This window comes from Mustelus asterias, chromosome 11, assembly GCF_964213995.1.
Source record: "Mustelus asterias chromosome 11, sMusAst1.hap1.1, whole genome shotgun sequence".
Classification (NCBI taxonomy): domain Eukaryota; kingdom Metazoa; phylum Chordata; class Chondrichthyes; order Carcharhiniformes; family Triakidae; genus Mustelus; species Mustelus asterias.
In genome coordinates, this window is record NC_135811.1 from 76,827,468 (window position 1) to 76,843,969 (window position 16,502).

General features: G+C 47.7%; 1 protein-coding gene across 12 annotated transcripts in view; it reads left to right on the forward strand.

Annotated features, from left to right (window-relative positions):
- The window catches only part of svild (supervillin d), a 214,367-nt gene that overhangs the window by 130,454 nt on the left and 67,411 nt on the right, over positions 1–16,502 (forward strand). For 8 of the 12 annotated variants that reach the window (XM_078223785.1, XM_078223788.1, XM_078223789.1 and 5 more), the window contains 4 exons: positions 3,696–3,740; positions 6,836–6,904; positions 7,157–7,228; positions 14,431–14,578. In XM_078223785.1, the coding sequence (XP_078079911.1) occupies positions 3,696–3,740; positions 6,836–6,904; positions 7,157–7,228; positions 14,431–14,578 (334 nt within the window). The remainder of the gene's footprint in view (positions 1–3,695; positions 3,741–6,835; positions 6,905–7,156; positions 7,229–14,430; positions 14,579–16,502) is intronic. The other 4 variants (XM_078223790.1, XM_078223798.1, XM_078223791.1 and 1 more) reach the window with 3 other exon arrangements.

The window sequence follows — 16,502 nt, forward strand, 5'->3', positions numbered from 1 at the left end:
GAACGATTCATGTCCAAATTAAATTGATTGTTGTATCATTGTAAGGCAGCACGGTGGCACAGTGGTTAGCACTGCTGCCTCACAGCGCCAGGGAACCGGGTTCAATTCCGGCCTCGGGTCACTGTCTCTGTGGAGTTTGCACATTCTCCCCGTGTCTGTGTGGGTTTCCTCCAGGTGCTCCGGTTTCCTCCCACAGTCCAAAGATGTGTGTGTTAGCTGGATTGGCTAAGCTAAATTGAGCCTAATGTCAGGGGGATTAGCAGGTTAAATGGGTATTACGGCAATAGGGCCTGGGTGGGATTGTGGTCGGTACAGACCCGATGGGATGAATTTCCTCCTTCTGTACTGTAGGGATTCTAATCTATGTATCTTGAAGTTACTGGTCAGCCATTAGTCAGTGAAAAGTTCCAGGAAGTGATTTAGAAATAGCAGGAGAATGGAATGAGAATCTGTATAATTAAACCGGTGTTAAAAGGAGCTGCGCAAGATATTACGTATCGACTTAAATATACCTCAATGCCCAGCTGGTGCATATACTCTACTGATATCACTGGTTGGCATTTATATCTCTGTGAAGTTTACCAGCAGTTACAGGAGTGCAAGTTGTCTGTTTCTGATTCCTTCTCCCTTATCTTATGGCACTTTATCTGTTATTCATTTTAAAAATTAGAGCTTTGTGCTTATGCCCGTGTCCCAAGAAATGGAGAAGCAGATTCTGGAATTAATCCATTCATTTTCTGATGTGCAGTATTTACAAGGAACCAGAGCCTGCAACACTCAGGGGATGCTGGAGGATGCTGATTTAGCTTGTGACAGCCACATTAATGCACTGAGCTCAGGTCCACTGGTAGCTCAGCTTTCTAAAGCAGTGAGTCACTGATCCATAAAGCCTAAAGACAGCCCTCTGAGTTAGCTGATTGATGTCAATGGGTAGTGATAATGCAATTTAGCTTCCACAGGGGTGGCACGGTGGCACAGTGGTTAGCACTGCCGCCTCACAGAGCCAGGGACCCGAGTTTGATTCCGGTCTCGGGTCACTGTCTGGGTGGAGTTTGCAACTTCTCCCCGTTTCTGTGTGGGTTTCCTCCGGGTGCTCCGGTTTCCTCCAACAGCCCAAAGATGTGTAGGTTATGTGGATTGGCCGTGCTAAATTGCCCCTTAGTGTCCCAAGATGTGCAGGTTAGGGGGATTGGTGAGATAAATGCGTGGGGTTGTTGGGGGGTGGGGGTGTGGGGGGATGGGGGGGCGGGGGTCTGGTTCAGCTGCTCTGTCATAGAGTTGTTGCAGATTAGCTGGGTTGAATGGTCTCCTGGGATTTCATGATTTCCTTTGACTTGGAAAGGAAAAATTGACAAGAGCGGCACAGTAGCACAGTGGTAAGCACTGCTGCCTCACAGCACCAGGGACCCAGGTTCAATTCCCGACTTGGGTCACTGTGTGGAATTTGCACATTCTGGGCTTGGCCTTCCTCCAGGTGCTCCGATTTCTTCCCACACTCCAAAGATGTGTGGGTTAGGTGGATTGGCCATGCTAAATTGCCCCTTAGTGTCAGGGGGACTAGCTAGGGTAAGTGCATGGGATTCTGGGGATAGGGCCTGGGTGGGATTGTGGTCGGTGCAGGCTCGATGGGCCAAATGGCCTCCTTCTGCCCTGTAGGATTCTATGCTTAAACTTTGCCAAATATTCAAGATCTTTGTAACCATATCGTCAGTCAAATCCATTCGCCGATACTCAGTTCCCTTGGAAAGCAGCATCTTGCGGCCAGGCAGGTACCTCCAGCGTGCAGTCATGTCTCTTTGAACACATCACTGAATTTGAACTCTTCCAGGGTGGGTTCCTTCTGAAGATGTAGACAATCAAAACTGCCCTCTGAATTTCATCAAAGCACCTGGAGGAAAGCAGTCCACAAATAACGAATCGTAGCTTCAGCCATTCTCGTTTGGATTCTGAACATCACTCATGCAAAGCTCTGCAAAATGAAACTCACCCAGGACATAGGGGGCATGAGATGAAAATAAGAGGCTTAATTCATGGAATATTGTTACAGTGAGTGTCGGGAAACGTGCAGGAGAGATCAGGGTAGAGGCTATGACACTGAAGGTGGGGTATTGAGAGCTGCTGCTGATTCCTGTAGCATACCAGTGACTTCACTGAATTCAGTAAGATCCTGAACGGTATTGACAATGTGGAGGTGGAAAGGATGTTTTCTCTTGGGGGTGAGTCCAGAACTAGGCGGCAGTGTTTTAAAATTAGGGGGTCGCCCTCATAGGATGGAGATAAGGAGATATTTTTCTCTGAGGGTTGGGCGGCTTTGGAACTCTCTGCCTCAAGAGGTGGTGGAACATTTTTAAGGCAGAGGTTAATGATTTGTTGTTGCGCAAGGGAATCAAAGATTATCCGGGGTAGCCGGGGAATGTGGAACGCGACACGAACAGATCGAGTAGGCTGGAGGGCCGAATGGCCTACTCCTGCTCCATGTGTACATACTCAACTTCAAAAGCACTTAATTGGCTATCAAGCACTTGGGACCTCTGGGGCTGTGATAGGCGCTAGATAAACGCAGCACTTCCTTTCAATTATGCTTCAGCTTGTTTTTCTTTATTCGTTCATGGAATGTGGGCGTCACTGGCTGGTCCAGTATTTATTGCTCATCCCTGAGGGCATTTAAGTGTCAACCACATTGCTGTGCATCTTGGGTCACATGTTGGTCAGACCAGGTAAGGATTTCCTTCCCTGAAGGATATTAGTGAACCCCAGGTGGGTTTTTACGGCAATGGTTTCATGTCAGATTTTTATTGAATTCAGATTTCACCATTTGCTGTGATGGGATTCGAACCCAAGTCCCCAGAGCCTTACCCTGGGTCTCTGGATTACTACTCTAGTGAGGGGCGGCACGGTGGCACAGTGGTTGGCACTGCTGCCTCACACTGCCAGGGCTCGGGTTTAATTCTGGCCTCAGGTCGCTGTCTGTGTGGAGTTTGTACGTTCTCCCCATGTCTGCATGGGTTTCCTCCGAGTGCGCCTGTTTCCTCCCACACTCCAAAAATGTGCGGGTTAGGTGGATTGGCCATGCTAAATTGACCCTAGTGTCAGGGGGATTAGCAGGGTAAATATGTAGGGTTACAGGAATAGGGCCGCGGTGGGATTGCGGTCGGTGCAGACTCGATGGGCCGAATGGCCTCCTTCTTCACTGTAGGGATTCTATAATGATGATTCTGTGACAATACCATCACACCACCTCCTTCACAGGCCTCAGAGAGGGCTTCCAGTCCACTGGCTCTTCCAGTGATTTCCAAGTTTCAGTTGTGTAAAGAGGGCAGGAATCCCTAAACTCTCGTTGCTTCGAAGTCGGAATGTTGCAATTGTCTCGGAGTTTTTTTCCCACTCTTACGACATCAGCAAACACGGTTCTGATCCCCAGGTTCCCTCTGCAGGAGGCTGGTATTGATGTGCCAGGTGGGGAATCTGGCTGAAGTCCATGCCAAGGAAGGATTTATTTCCTACTTCATCATTTCCATTGCATGCTCCCCCCCTACCTTACACCACCCCCTCTCCCATCGCTGCCCCCTTTTCATTTAACATCCTCAGGCAGGGTGGGTCGCTTACTTGTTGCATGTGCTCACTCTGTCCTTTGATGACCTTTTTTTTCTCCTTTCTGTACACCTCTATCTCTTTGTCCTTTATCCTGAATGTAGGAAGAAGATGGGAGCCTGAGTGGTGCAGAGCAGTCACAGTACTGGGTAAGGCAACCAGTCTGCAGGAAGGAAGAGAATACGATGAAAGTCAGGAACAAATTGTATCGCATGGTTGAGTGAAATTCATTTAATTTGGTCAAAGCCATTGCAGTCTCACTGCCACCATACATCCCATAGACAGATCAACCTCCCGCCCTGACTCCCTCATTAAGAGGGAAGGAGCCAGGAGGGATCGATCTCACTAATGACTTTCCAATCTTTTGTTTGCAATCTATTAAACCCTCACTGATTCACTTTTGTGTCATTCTTTCTACTTCCCAGTGGTTGGGGCGGCACGGTGGCACAGCGGTTAGCACTGCTGACTCACAGTGCCAGGGACCTGGGTTCGATTCCGGCCTTGGGTCACTCTCTGTGTGGAGTTGGCACGTTCTCCCCGTGTTTGTGTGGGTTTCCTCCGGGTGCTCCGGTTTCCTCCCACAGTCTGAAGATGTGCAGGTTAGGTTGATTGGTCAGGCTAAATTGCCCCTTAGTGTCATGGGGATTAGCAGGGTAAGGATGTGGGTTATGGGCATGGGGCCTGGGTGGGATTGTTGTTGGTGCAGACTCGATGGGTTGAATGGCCGCTTCTTTCATTGTACGGATTCTATGAAGCTGACAAGTTTTCTCACTGGTTACCGCAACAGGCGTGTGAACAAACTGGAAACAGATGGGAAAGTGAAGCTTGCAGTCACACAAACAGACGCACAGTCCACACCTCACAGTCACACACTGTCGCAAAATCCTAAATAGAAATCAAAATTTGGGTACCATTTGTAAAATAAAGGTCATTATCACTCTGACCTGCTCCTTATAAACCTTCAGATTCAAGGCAACGGTGCACACGCCCCCCCGTAATGTTTCTTCGACATAGTGGCGATGTTTTTCAGAGCCGCCTGCTTGTCATGTGCAACTCGCAGACAGTAAACTAAAAAAAAAATAATGTCTGAGACTCCCAGTAACTCTCAGCTCAGTTTAAACCTTGCTTTAAAATCTACCACCAGCAATGGGGGGTACTCTGGTTCTGCAACTTGCAGTCCCCGCTGCTCTGTAATCCCACTTTCCAACTGATCCGATGAATCATGACAGCCTGCAGTTCCAATGGGGAACCAAACTGCCTGTCTACTTGTGGAAGACTAACAAGCTGAAACTCTGACTCTCAGTTGAAAGACTCTAACCGTTGGCATGTCTGCAATCCCCGCTCCTCTCATATCATCACCCATCCCATCGTCCTGCACATTCTCCACAACTGGTGTGACTGCCCCGTTAGTGAAGAAAGCAAATGACGGAATGATGGCTACGTTCCTTTCCTCATGCTTTGCATCATCCCATCTCTGCTGAGAAACAGTCTTCCCTTCGTCATCATCCCATTGAGAACATTCTCCTCCTATCCTTGAGTCCTCTCCTCCCAGCCACAGAGGGATGGGTGAAGTTCAAAAAGGAGGGGCAGAAATAAAGATAAAGGGGGGATTCCATGTTGATTAATAGTGGGGCGGTGGGTTAATGGATTTAAGATAAGAATAGTCATTGGGAAATGTTACAGAGGGCTGGAGGGCATTACTTTCGAGCTTTGTGTTATGGCTGCTTAACCACTCAGACTGCACTCCCATGAGAGGTAACAGCTGCAGGAGAGACAGGGAGAGAATTGGTGGTGGGGTTGGCAGGTGGCGGGGATTGGTAGGTGGGGGGGGGTTGGCAGGTGGCGGGGGTTGGCAGGTGGGGGGTTTGGCAGGTGGCGCGGGTTGGCAGGTGGGGGGGTTGGCAGGTGGTGGGGATTGGCAGGTGGGGTGGTTGGCAGGTGGTGGGGATTGGCAGGTGGCAGGGTTGGCAGGTGGCGGGGTGGGCAGGTGGCAGGTTTGGCAGGTGGCGGGGTGGGCAGGTGGCAGGTTTGGCAGGTGGAGGGGAGGGCAGGTGGTGAGGTTGGCAGGTGGTGGGGGTTGGCAGGTGGGGGTGGTGGGCAGGTGGCGGGGGTTGGCAGGTGGCGGGGGTTGGCAGGTGGCGGGGGTTGGCAGGTGGGGGAGTTGGCAGGTGGCGGGGGTTGGCAAGTGGGGGGTTGGCAGGTGGGGGTATTGGTAGGTGGCGGGGGTTGGTAGGTGGTTGGGGTTGGCAGGTGGCAGGGTTGGCAGATGGCGGGGTTGGTAGGTGGCAGGGGTTGGCAGGTGGCAGGGTTGGCAGGTGGGGGGGTGGGCAGGTGGTGAGGTTGGCAGGTGGTGGGGGTTGGCAGGTGGGGGTGGTGGGCAGGGGCAACAGAAAGCCAAAGGTGAAACTTGCTGCTGCTCCTGAGTTTCACCTCGTTGTTAAATACTGGGATTAAAGGTCACCCAATGAACAGGGATGATGTTTGTCCGCAGGGATACATTGAGATATGGGGTGAGATTCTCCGGCCTTCCAGCGTCGTGTTTCCTGCCGGCGGGAGGTGGCGTGTTGTTTGCGAGCAGCGGGATACTCTCCCGCCGCTGTCAATGGGAATTCCCCTTGATGTCACCCCATACCGGCGGGAATCTCGCAGGCGGGGGTACACTGCTGGCTGGACCGGAGAATCCCGTTGGCGTGAACGGCCGGCGAATTCCGGCCATAACTTCACCAATAGGATGCCTGTTATATAATTTAAAAATGTTTTTTGGCGTCTGTAATCCTAAAGTTACTGAAGTAACCCTGGCAACCTGAACTTTAGCTTTGCACCTCCGAGTATTCATTGTGAGGTTAATCTCTAAGGCAACACAAGCAGCATTAAAGCCAAAGTCGCCACAGTCCCAGATGACCATAGGCTGCTCTCCCCCTCAAAGGGGGGAACTGACGGCGATTTAATCTAAGCATCACCGCACCTCAGACGAGGGATAAGATAGAGAAGGCAGGGCCTTCATGAATAACCTCAGCCGGTACGGGAATTGAACCCTCGCTGTTAGTATCACTAACCAGCCAACTGAGCTAAACCGACCCCCAACGATATTGCTATATAAATATATTTTTGTACCAGGTTCCTTCTTAATTAGTGGAAGGAATGAAGTTATCTTGTATTTCTGTTGGCCTGAAACGTCTGTCTCCCTGTCTGTCGTGTCATATCCTGTTCTAACCTTTCTCCATTCTGTCTCTTCTGGTGCCAGGACCCTGTCTATTCCTCTATCTATTCCCCTGTTATTAGACAATGCCAGTACATCATGTATTATGACCAGGTGAGCTCCTTCCCTATCCATGATTCATGCCTGTTAATACTAACTGCGAGACTGAATGCATGCTGCTGTTGCCCAGAGTGACAGCCTCGCGCTAACAGTTCATCGAGCTGTGCTTCAGGTCTAAAGATTTGCTCGCTCAGTATTACTGTGCCAATGGGTCAGTCACAAGGATATGATTGATCTGATGCATTTTTTCACAGCTGTCTTCAGTTCTTCCTTATCATTCCTCTGTCTCTCTCTCTCTTCCTGAAGGAAGCTTTTTCTTACAAGCTCAGAGAAGCGACGTTCAATCAGAGTGGCCCTGAGTGTCTCTGGAGACGAAAGGTGACCAATTAACTCTTTCCTGTGTCTGTCTTGGGTGTATAGGGAACAATAGATACCTGAGAGGAACTGTTAATCCTCATCCCAACCCCCCCTCACCTTTATAACTGTGTCCCCAGATAGCCATGATGTGGAGATGTTGGTTTTTCCCAGATAGAGTCAGTCAAAAATGGTGTTATGAGCTCAACTACTTACCTTAGATTGGACCTCATCATGAATGTGCAAAGTTAACTATTTTAAGATGATCAGTCGAGCTCCTAATGTGGCTTGTGTATACTTGCTCAAAGTGACATGCATTCATATGCAGGGATCCATTGTCTGCACACTAAAGAGACCTGCTCAAGCCTTCTGCCTTTTATGACTTACCAGGAGCTTGAAGACTCTGTCATCCTTTGCTTTTTCCATGGCAACATTCAGAGTTGATTTGCCAACCAGTCAGCCAATCAGCCCCCTTGTTCTCCTGCTGTCTAAGTTGTTGTGATTGGTTGAAATTTGGCATTCTGGCATTTGTCCTGATGAGTGCGAGATGAAAAGCTTCGACATCACATTTTCCTTTTCAGCAATATTCCAGTTCTGGGTTACCAGGCAAATCTTAAAATTAGTGAAAACGAAACGTTTTTTCTTCACACAAATGGTGGTAAAAATGTTGAATTCTCTCCCTCAAAGGCTGTGGATGTTGGGGACATGTGGAGCTTTTCAGAGATTGTTCTTGGATAAGGGCATCAGTGGGGCAAAGGTGACTGAACGGAGTTGAGGGATAGAATTGAACGGCGGTTAAGACTTCCCAGGCTGAACCACCTTCTCCTTTGTGTGTGTGTACTTGTGTGGGTGTGTGTGTGTGTACTTGTGTGGGTGTGTGTGTGTGTACTTGTGTGGGTGTGTGGGTGTGTGTGTGTGTGTGTGTGTACTTGTGTGTGTGGGTACTTGTGTGGGGGTGGGGGTGTGCTTGTGTGTACTTGTGTGTTGCGCATGCTTGTGTGTGTGTATTTGTCTGTGTGTGTGCATGTGGTCTTTGTGTGTGTGTGTGTGTTGTGTGTGCATGTGGTGTCTGCATGTTTGTGTGTGTACTTGTGTGTTTATGTGTGTGTACTTGTGTGTTGTGTGTGCATGTGATGTCTGGATGTGTGTGTGTGTCTGCGTGTGTGTCTGTGTCTGTGTGTGTGTGTCTGTGTGTGTGTGTCTGTGTGTGTGTGTCTGGATATGAATGAGACTGCGAAAAATTTGCTTCCAGCATCAACAAACACTTTCTGTTCTGAGAGCGATTGGCAGAAACGTGTTCGGACACGTATGGCCAGGGAGGCAGAACACTAAAACAATGAGCTCATAGCAAGTCTGGGTAAGCTGGCCACTCCAGTGTGCTTGCTAACTCTGTTTTGAGTACAGTAGTTCCTCTGAGTGGATCCCACTGTAGCCTGTAGGGGTATTTTTTGAATTGACAGATGTTATGATTTACAGGTCTGGAAGCCTCGGGCTGTCTGATATCCGCTCCATCTGACGAAGGAGCAGCGCTCCGAAAGCTAATGTCATTTGCTACCAAATAAACCTGTTAGACTTTAACCTGGTGTTGTTAAAACTCTTACTGTGGTCACACTTCCAGCCAGTGGGCCAAGATTAGGTTCAGCATTCCCAGTGTGAGAATTTATTGCAATGCAAAAGTCTAAAGAGACACACGGAGATTGTCAGGACTGGATGTGAACCGGGTTGGGATGATTCCAGAGTCCTGTAAAAATGGTGGATGTGTCGCAGTTCCAGGATTGCTAACCCCAATTCCTGTCCGATTTTCAGGAGTGCCTTTCCAGGAAATGGGCTGGTTCATGTCAAAAGCCTGACCTGACGGGTTCCAAAGCGGAGATGGGCATCTCCTAATTCTCTGGAATATTAGGGCCAGATTTATATAGAATCATGGTTTGCGACCCTTAAAGGCATCATGAACCCTTGTGTGCATGCGAGAACTTATGAAAAGATAAGTTCAAAATGTCCTCCTCATAACCACCCCCTCTCCGTGCCAAGTTAAGGTCTGCCCTGTACCCCCATGGCCCCTCATGCTCTCTTTACCAAGCCATAGCCACTCATCTACCCTATGCCAAGCTATACCCATCTAATCAATCCCATGACCTCTCATGCTCACTATCCCAAACTATGCCTTTCTACCCACCCCCATGACCCCTCATACTCTCTATCCCAAACTATGCCTCTTTACCCACCCCATCACCCCTCATGCTCTCTAGCCCAAGCTATGCCCTTCTACCCACCCCCATAACCCCTCATGCTCACCACCCCAAGCTATGTCCCTCTACCCACCCCCATGACTCCTCATGCTTTCTATCCCCAGCTATGCCCCTCCATTGAGACCGGAGTTAACTCTTTCTTTTGTGTATCTACCACTCATCTGTAGGAGAAGTATTGATGCTCCATTATGGAACACCGTTCCACTTGTATCATTCAGTGCTTCAAGAACAGGCAGGACATTTGTCCCAACACAGAAGACCTCTCCTGAGTGAATTATTTGCCATACTGACTCACCATGATGGTCTGTCTAATTTTTTAAAAATCCCCCACGGGATGTCACTGGCTAGGCCAGCATTTATTGCCCATTCCCTAATAACCTTGAGAAAGTGGTGGTCAGCTGAGTTCTTGAACCACTGCAGTCCATGTGGTGTAGGTGCACCTACAGTGCTGGTAGAAAGGGAGTTCCAGGCGTTTGACCCAGAGAAGGAATGAAGATATGGTTCCAATTTAGGATGATGTGTGGATCAGAGGGGAGCTTGCATGCGGTGGTGTTCCCATGCACCTGCTGCCCTTGCTCTTCAAGGTGGTAGAGATGGTGGGTTTTGGAAGGTCCAGTCTAAGGATCTTTGGGGTGCTGCTGCAGTGCATCTTGTAGATGGTGCACATTGCTGCTACTGTGTGGTGGTAAAGGGAGTGAATGTTTAAGGCGGTGGGTGGGGTGCTGCTCAAACGGGGGTGCTTTTACTTGGATGGCGGAGAACTTCCCGAGTGTTGTTGGAGCTGCACTCATCCAGTAGACTCAGTCGATCATTTCTCCATCAGCAACTCACATCTACCAACAGCTGAGTGACACTGGCCCAAAATGATCAAACATTGGACTCTAACAGCTAGGATTTTGATTTGATTTGATTTATTCTTGTCACATATATCAGTATACAGTGGTAAGTATTGTTTCTTGCGTGCTATACAAACCATACCGTTCATAGAGAAAGAAACAAGAGAGTGCAGAATGTAGTGTTACAGTCACAGCTAGGGTGTAAAGAAAGATCAACTTAATATAAGGTAGGTCCATTCAAAAGTCTGATGCAGCAGGGAAAGAAGCTGTTCTTGAGTCGGTTGGTACGTGGCCTCAGACTTTTGTATCTTTTTCCTGATGGAAGAAGGTGGAAGAGAGAATGTCCGGGAATGTACTGGTGGGAGTATGTAATTTCCATTGAGAAGCATAAATTGGTTTTGAATTGGGTCAGCCTGTGTTTTGTCATAGTATCGCTGTGAACAAGAAGTGATCTTTTACATCTCACACTGTCTAGAAAGGTTGGTAGAACCTGAATGAAGGACTAAGGGGTGGCACAGTAGTTAGCACTGCTGTCTCACAGAACCAGGAATGCGGGTTCGATTCCCGGCTTGGGTCACTGTCTGTGTGGAGTTTGCACATTCTCCCCGTGTCTGCGTGGGTTTCCTCTGGGTGCTCCAGTTTCCTCCCACAGTCCCAAGATGTGCAGGTTAGATAGATTGGCCATGCTAAATTGCCCTTTAGTGTCCAAAGATGTTTCGGTCAGGTGGATTAGCCATGGGAAATATGCGGGGTTACAGGCATGGGGTGGAGGTGGGGGCCTGAGTGGGGTGCTCGTTTGGAGAGTCAGTGCAGACTTGATGGGCCGAATAGTCTCTTTCTGCACTGTAGGGATGTATGGTTTAATTCTATGTGGCTGCAGAAGAGAGAATTAAGATATCCCTATAATCCGGGGTATGCGGCCTGGTATATCAATCTAACCTGGTGTTTTCCATGATCTGTGATTGACAGTTCCTTCAACAATTACAGATTCATCTTTCAATGATGAGTTATTTGTTAGCTGGGAAATGAATTAGTGACCTGCTAACAACAACAACTTGCATTCAAATAGTGCATTGAGCAGAGTAAAACATCCCAAGACACTTCATAGGAGCATCATTCGACAAAATTTGACACCGGGCCACCTAAAGACAGATTGATGCTGCCTTTGTGGGCACTTTCTCCCGTGGTGGGCAAGGTGAGCCGGGAAGTTTTCCCACTCCACCTACCCGTCTCGAGGATGGAAATCCAGGACTTTACCAAGGGAGAAGAGAAGATTGAGGGCAGACCTGACAGAGACCTTTAACAGTATGAAAGGTTGGATGGAGGGAAGATATTTCTGCTTGCAGATGACGCATGGTGGCACAGTGGTTAGCACTGCTGCCTCACAGTGCCAGGGACCCGGGTTCAATTCCGGCCTCTGTTGACTGTATGGAGTTTGCACGTTCTCCCCGTGTCTGCTTGGGTTTCCTCCGGGTGCTCCAGTTTCCTCCCACAGTCTGAAAGATATGCTGGTTAGGTGCATTGGCCATGCTAAATTCTCCCTCAGTGTACCTGAACAGGCCCCGGAATGTGGCGACAGGCGATTTTCACAGTAACTTCATTGCAGTGTTAATGTAAGCCTACTTGTGACACTATTAAATAAACTTAAACTTAGTGAAATAACTTCTGAAAGGCCGGTATCTTCAGCAAAACTGATTTATTTACAATGGTTTGCAATACTCAGGCCTTCCCAGTATAGAGTATTCACCCTGGGAGTGCTAGTGACTTGGACGCTCCACATTATGGCCGGAATTCTCCCATCCCTCCCGCTGCTGGAATTTTAGCAGGCGGGTTGCGGACAATGTGAAACACCATTGACAGTCGGGTGGGAATTTCCGACTTTTAGACCAGTGCGGCTGGAGAATTCCACCCTATATATCCCTGTGAAGCTCACTGATTAGGAAGCCTTAACTGGCCTCAATTAGAGACAGTAAGAAGTTTAACAACACCAGGTTAAAGTCCAACAGGTTTATTTGGTAGCAAAAGCCACACAAGCTTTCGGAGCTGCAAGCCCCTTCTTCAGGTGAGTGGGAATTCTGTTCACAAACAGAGCATATAGAGACACAAACTCAATTTACATGAATAATGGTTGGAATGCGAATACTTACAACTAATCAAGTCTTTAAGAAACAAAACAGCATGAATAAACCTGTTGGACTTTAACCTGGTGTTGTTAAACTTCTTACTGTGTTTACCCCAGTCCAACGCCGGCATCTCCACATCTCAATTAGAGAGCCCATATTCCAGCAGGTCCAACTCAACGGCCTCGTTGAAGTAATTGCAACTAGAACTAGAGGCCAAAAATATAATCTTGTCACTAATTAATTCAAGAGTGAATTCAGGAATAGCTTCTTTATGAAGAGAGTGTTAGGTTGTGGAGCGGCTGAAGTGGAAAGATATTGAAGAGAGTAGAAGGATTTGTTGAGGGGGTTTGGAGCATAAACTCCATTGTAAATTTGTTGGGCCCAATGAGTTCATTCTGTGCTGAAAATATTTTGTAATAATTGAAGAGCAGTTAGTCCATCAAGCATGGTGGCTGAAGTATTATAACTGGGACCTTCCCACCCACTTTGCTGCCATGTGAACCCCAGGAAGAGGCGAAACAAAATTGGAGAAGAACCAAGAAGCCAATGAGGGGCAAATGGGTGGCACGGTGGCACAGTGGGTGGCACAGTGTTTAGCACTGCTGCCTCACCGTGCCAGGGACCCAGGTTCGAATCCCGGCTTGGGTCACTGTCTGTGTGGAATTTGCACGTTCTCCTCATGTCTGCGTGGGTTTCCTCCAGGTGCTCAATGTTTCCTTCCACAGTCCAAAGATGTGTGGGTTAAGTGGATTGGCCATGCTAAATTGCCCCTTAGTGTCAGGAGGATTAGTAGGGTAAATACGTGGGGTTGCGGGGATAGGGCCTGAGTAAGATTGTGGTTGTTGCTGGCTTGATGGGCCAAATGGCCTCCTTCCGCACTGTAGGATTCTATGATTCTATGAAAATAAGGGACTCGACACAATCTTTTCCCTCAGGCTATAGATACAAATTCAGCAGATCACAGATATTAGTTTAGTTCATGCGATCCACTGACAGAGACATTACTGTTTCAGTGTGCTGGGTTGAAATGCAGATAGCTCACTCCACATGAAGGAAAATTATTATTAAAGGTGCTCCCTGAGGTTAAGCAGTTTGCAACAAGGGGAAGATTTAAACTTCATTTCCTCCGAACTTTTTAACTGGCCCAGTTGATGCAAGTGTTGGTGATGAAGAATGGTGTTGGTATTGGAAACAGTTCAGATTTCCCACAGATTAGAAGGACTTTTTGACCTTTGAATTATGCATTAATTTTCATTCACTTGAGTGCTCAATGGACATGATGTTATGGACACAGTGCACACCTGTACATTTTACAGCATTAGTTTAATTGGTGTCAAGACCAGAAAGCATTTTTTATCCCAATAGAGTGTTCACCTTAGCTATCTTTATTATTGTACGGTAGGAAAATGTTATAAAAGATCATATTGTCACTTGGTAATACAGCACTTGAGCATTGCTGAGCAAAATAGACATGCTGTCAAAGCTTTTCATCTGGTACTCATCATAACAGAATCACAAGGATACCAAATCTGAAAGAGGACAACAATTTATACTGCATAGTATGAGAACGCTGATCAGTTGGCAAATGGACTCCAATTCATGGAGTCATCGCCATGGAGAAAACACCAGCGAATAGTTAACTGCCAAGCTTTCGTTTAAAGTCAAACCCAGGCAGGTTGTTTCTGATTCGTCAAAGCAGTGGCCATTCCCAATGGTAAAGTTTATTTCGATCTATCCTATCAATTCCTTTCATAGTCCTAAGCGCCGCAAATCAAATTCATTCTTTAATCAGCCATATTGCAGGGAATACAGGCATTGATATGTAATCTCTCCTCATAATCTATCCTTCAGAGATTTTCCCTGTGTGTGTTGATGCCAAACCTCTGCTGCACAGCCACTGATGTACCTCGTGGTCATGTAGCTACCTCCTATACAGCTGTTTTACTCTCATTAGACAACCGAGTGTTTTCTCTCTGTTTTAAGAACAATAGTGTTGAGATACCTTTTTACTCTGCCAGAGAACATCCACTGACACCAGGGGCCAGGTATCACTGGAGGAGCGAAAGCAGCTGATCAGCATCAGTGAGGAGCAGTGGAAAATGAAAGGCAAGGGGGCATTCAATGATTCCACACAGTTCACGGTGGCGGCACGCATGGCAAAGAAAGGTCAGTCTCAAAATGTTCAATCCTAGAGTGTTTAACGAATGGAAAGTTAACACTTGACATCTCGAAAATGTTTTCTTACGGACACAACAGAAAATTAGAAGTAAAAACAGAAAATGTTGGAAATAGTCAGCAGGTCAGGCTGTGAGAGAAACAGAGGGGGCGATCTTACCAAAAAGATTTTAAGTGCTGAACGGGTGTGAAAACAGGAGACAATTGCACCCAATTTTTCAGTGAGCTTTCAGACACAATCTTATGGCACTTAGTGTGAGAAAAGAGTCAAAGAATGATTCATGCCAGTAGAGGGAGTGTATGACATCTATTCTCGCTGGAAAGCTGACTCCTCACACTAGAGGGCACTACCGCACATGCGCAGATCTGTGTTCCGTGGAACAGAACAGGGAGGTATGTCACTACCCGCCCCCCCAAACCTGGATATTGCCCGGATACCCCCCTCCCCCTGGATATTAACCCCCCCATCCCCCTATTGACTTGTCAGTAAGATCGCCCTCAGAGTTAACATTCCAGGTCAATGACCTTTCACCTGAACTAAAAATCATTTTCCATTTTCCAGCTGATGGAACGTATTTTCCACGTCTCGTTTCATTTAGGTTTCAACCACCTTTCTACCCTCGTTGAAGAGGCACCATGGGAAACTTTTCTCTGAGCTCCTGCTAATATCTTCACTGAGGTGGCCACCCCAAGGTTCTCAAAGGTCAGGAGGCCGATCAGGTTGCTGGAATCATAAGAGCACAGCTCATGCAGAAACATGATCAATCCTAAGTGGCCCTCAAATGACTGAGTCACCAGGGCCTGATATATGGTTTGCACCAGCTCAGCATGAGGGCAGCCTACCACTACAATGAGTGCCTTGAGGGGGCAGTAGGCAGGCTACCTTACTTGAATATGCAAAGGACCTAAAGCGACTCTGAGGCAATGCCCCCACATGCTTCTTTTCTTGGCTTTACTAATATGGTGACTGGCACATTCTCAGTGCGGAATGCCGCCATGCACATTGCCCACCATTTTGGTGTCCGTTTGGCACCTGCGAAACGGGGATGGTGCCAACACATGTCTGGACCTCACCTGCAAGTTCCATTTCTATTTATTGAGCTGCAAACAATTGACTTTTGAATTGTATTGAATACTGGGAGCGGAATTTTCTCCAAAAAATGTGTCAAATGGGCGGGGAAACAGTCAGGCACTGCCCGACCCTGCCCCATTCCATCCAGTCCCACCGGCAAGGCTATCATCCCCTGCTCCCTGTTGGTGGGGACCAGTTGTGATCCTTGCGGGTGAGAACCTTGACCGGTGAGGGGACTGAGATTAGTGAGGCCGGACGATAGCATTGGGGGCTCGTTAATGACATGTATAACAGTCATTCATATTTAAATCAGCCTCGCGCCATCCCTGGATGCCAGGCAGAGTTCGCTGGCAAAACGGGACCGGCAAGACCGCAGGAGACGAGAAACCGGATGCAAATCCCATTTTTCACCTCTTGCCCTAAGATCGCGCCCCTGGTGTTAAATGGGTCAGATTAACCTGACAACAAACCTAACTTAATTGAAACGCAGTTCCCTCAGGCCACAGTTGCAAACTTAGTGTGGCAAATCACCAGAGTGAGAGTATTAGCATAGTTAGGTGTATTGGCCGTGCTAAATTCTCCCTCAGTGTACCCGAACAGGTGCCGGAGTGTGGCGACTAGGGAATTTTCACAGTAACTTAATCGCAGTATTAATGTAAGCCTACTTGTGACACTAACAAATAAACTTTAAACCTGTTGTCATCATGATTGCTTTGGGGGCAGTGAGACTCAATAATTGCAATACTTGCTAATCCCTCCATCATTGCAGTAAAATTTATTGACAGAATTTTCAGCTGCTCTTCTTTCCATTCCTCACTTTGATGTGAAATGTCTGACAGCCTG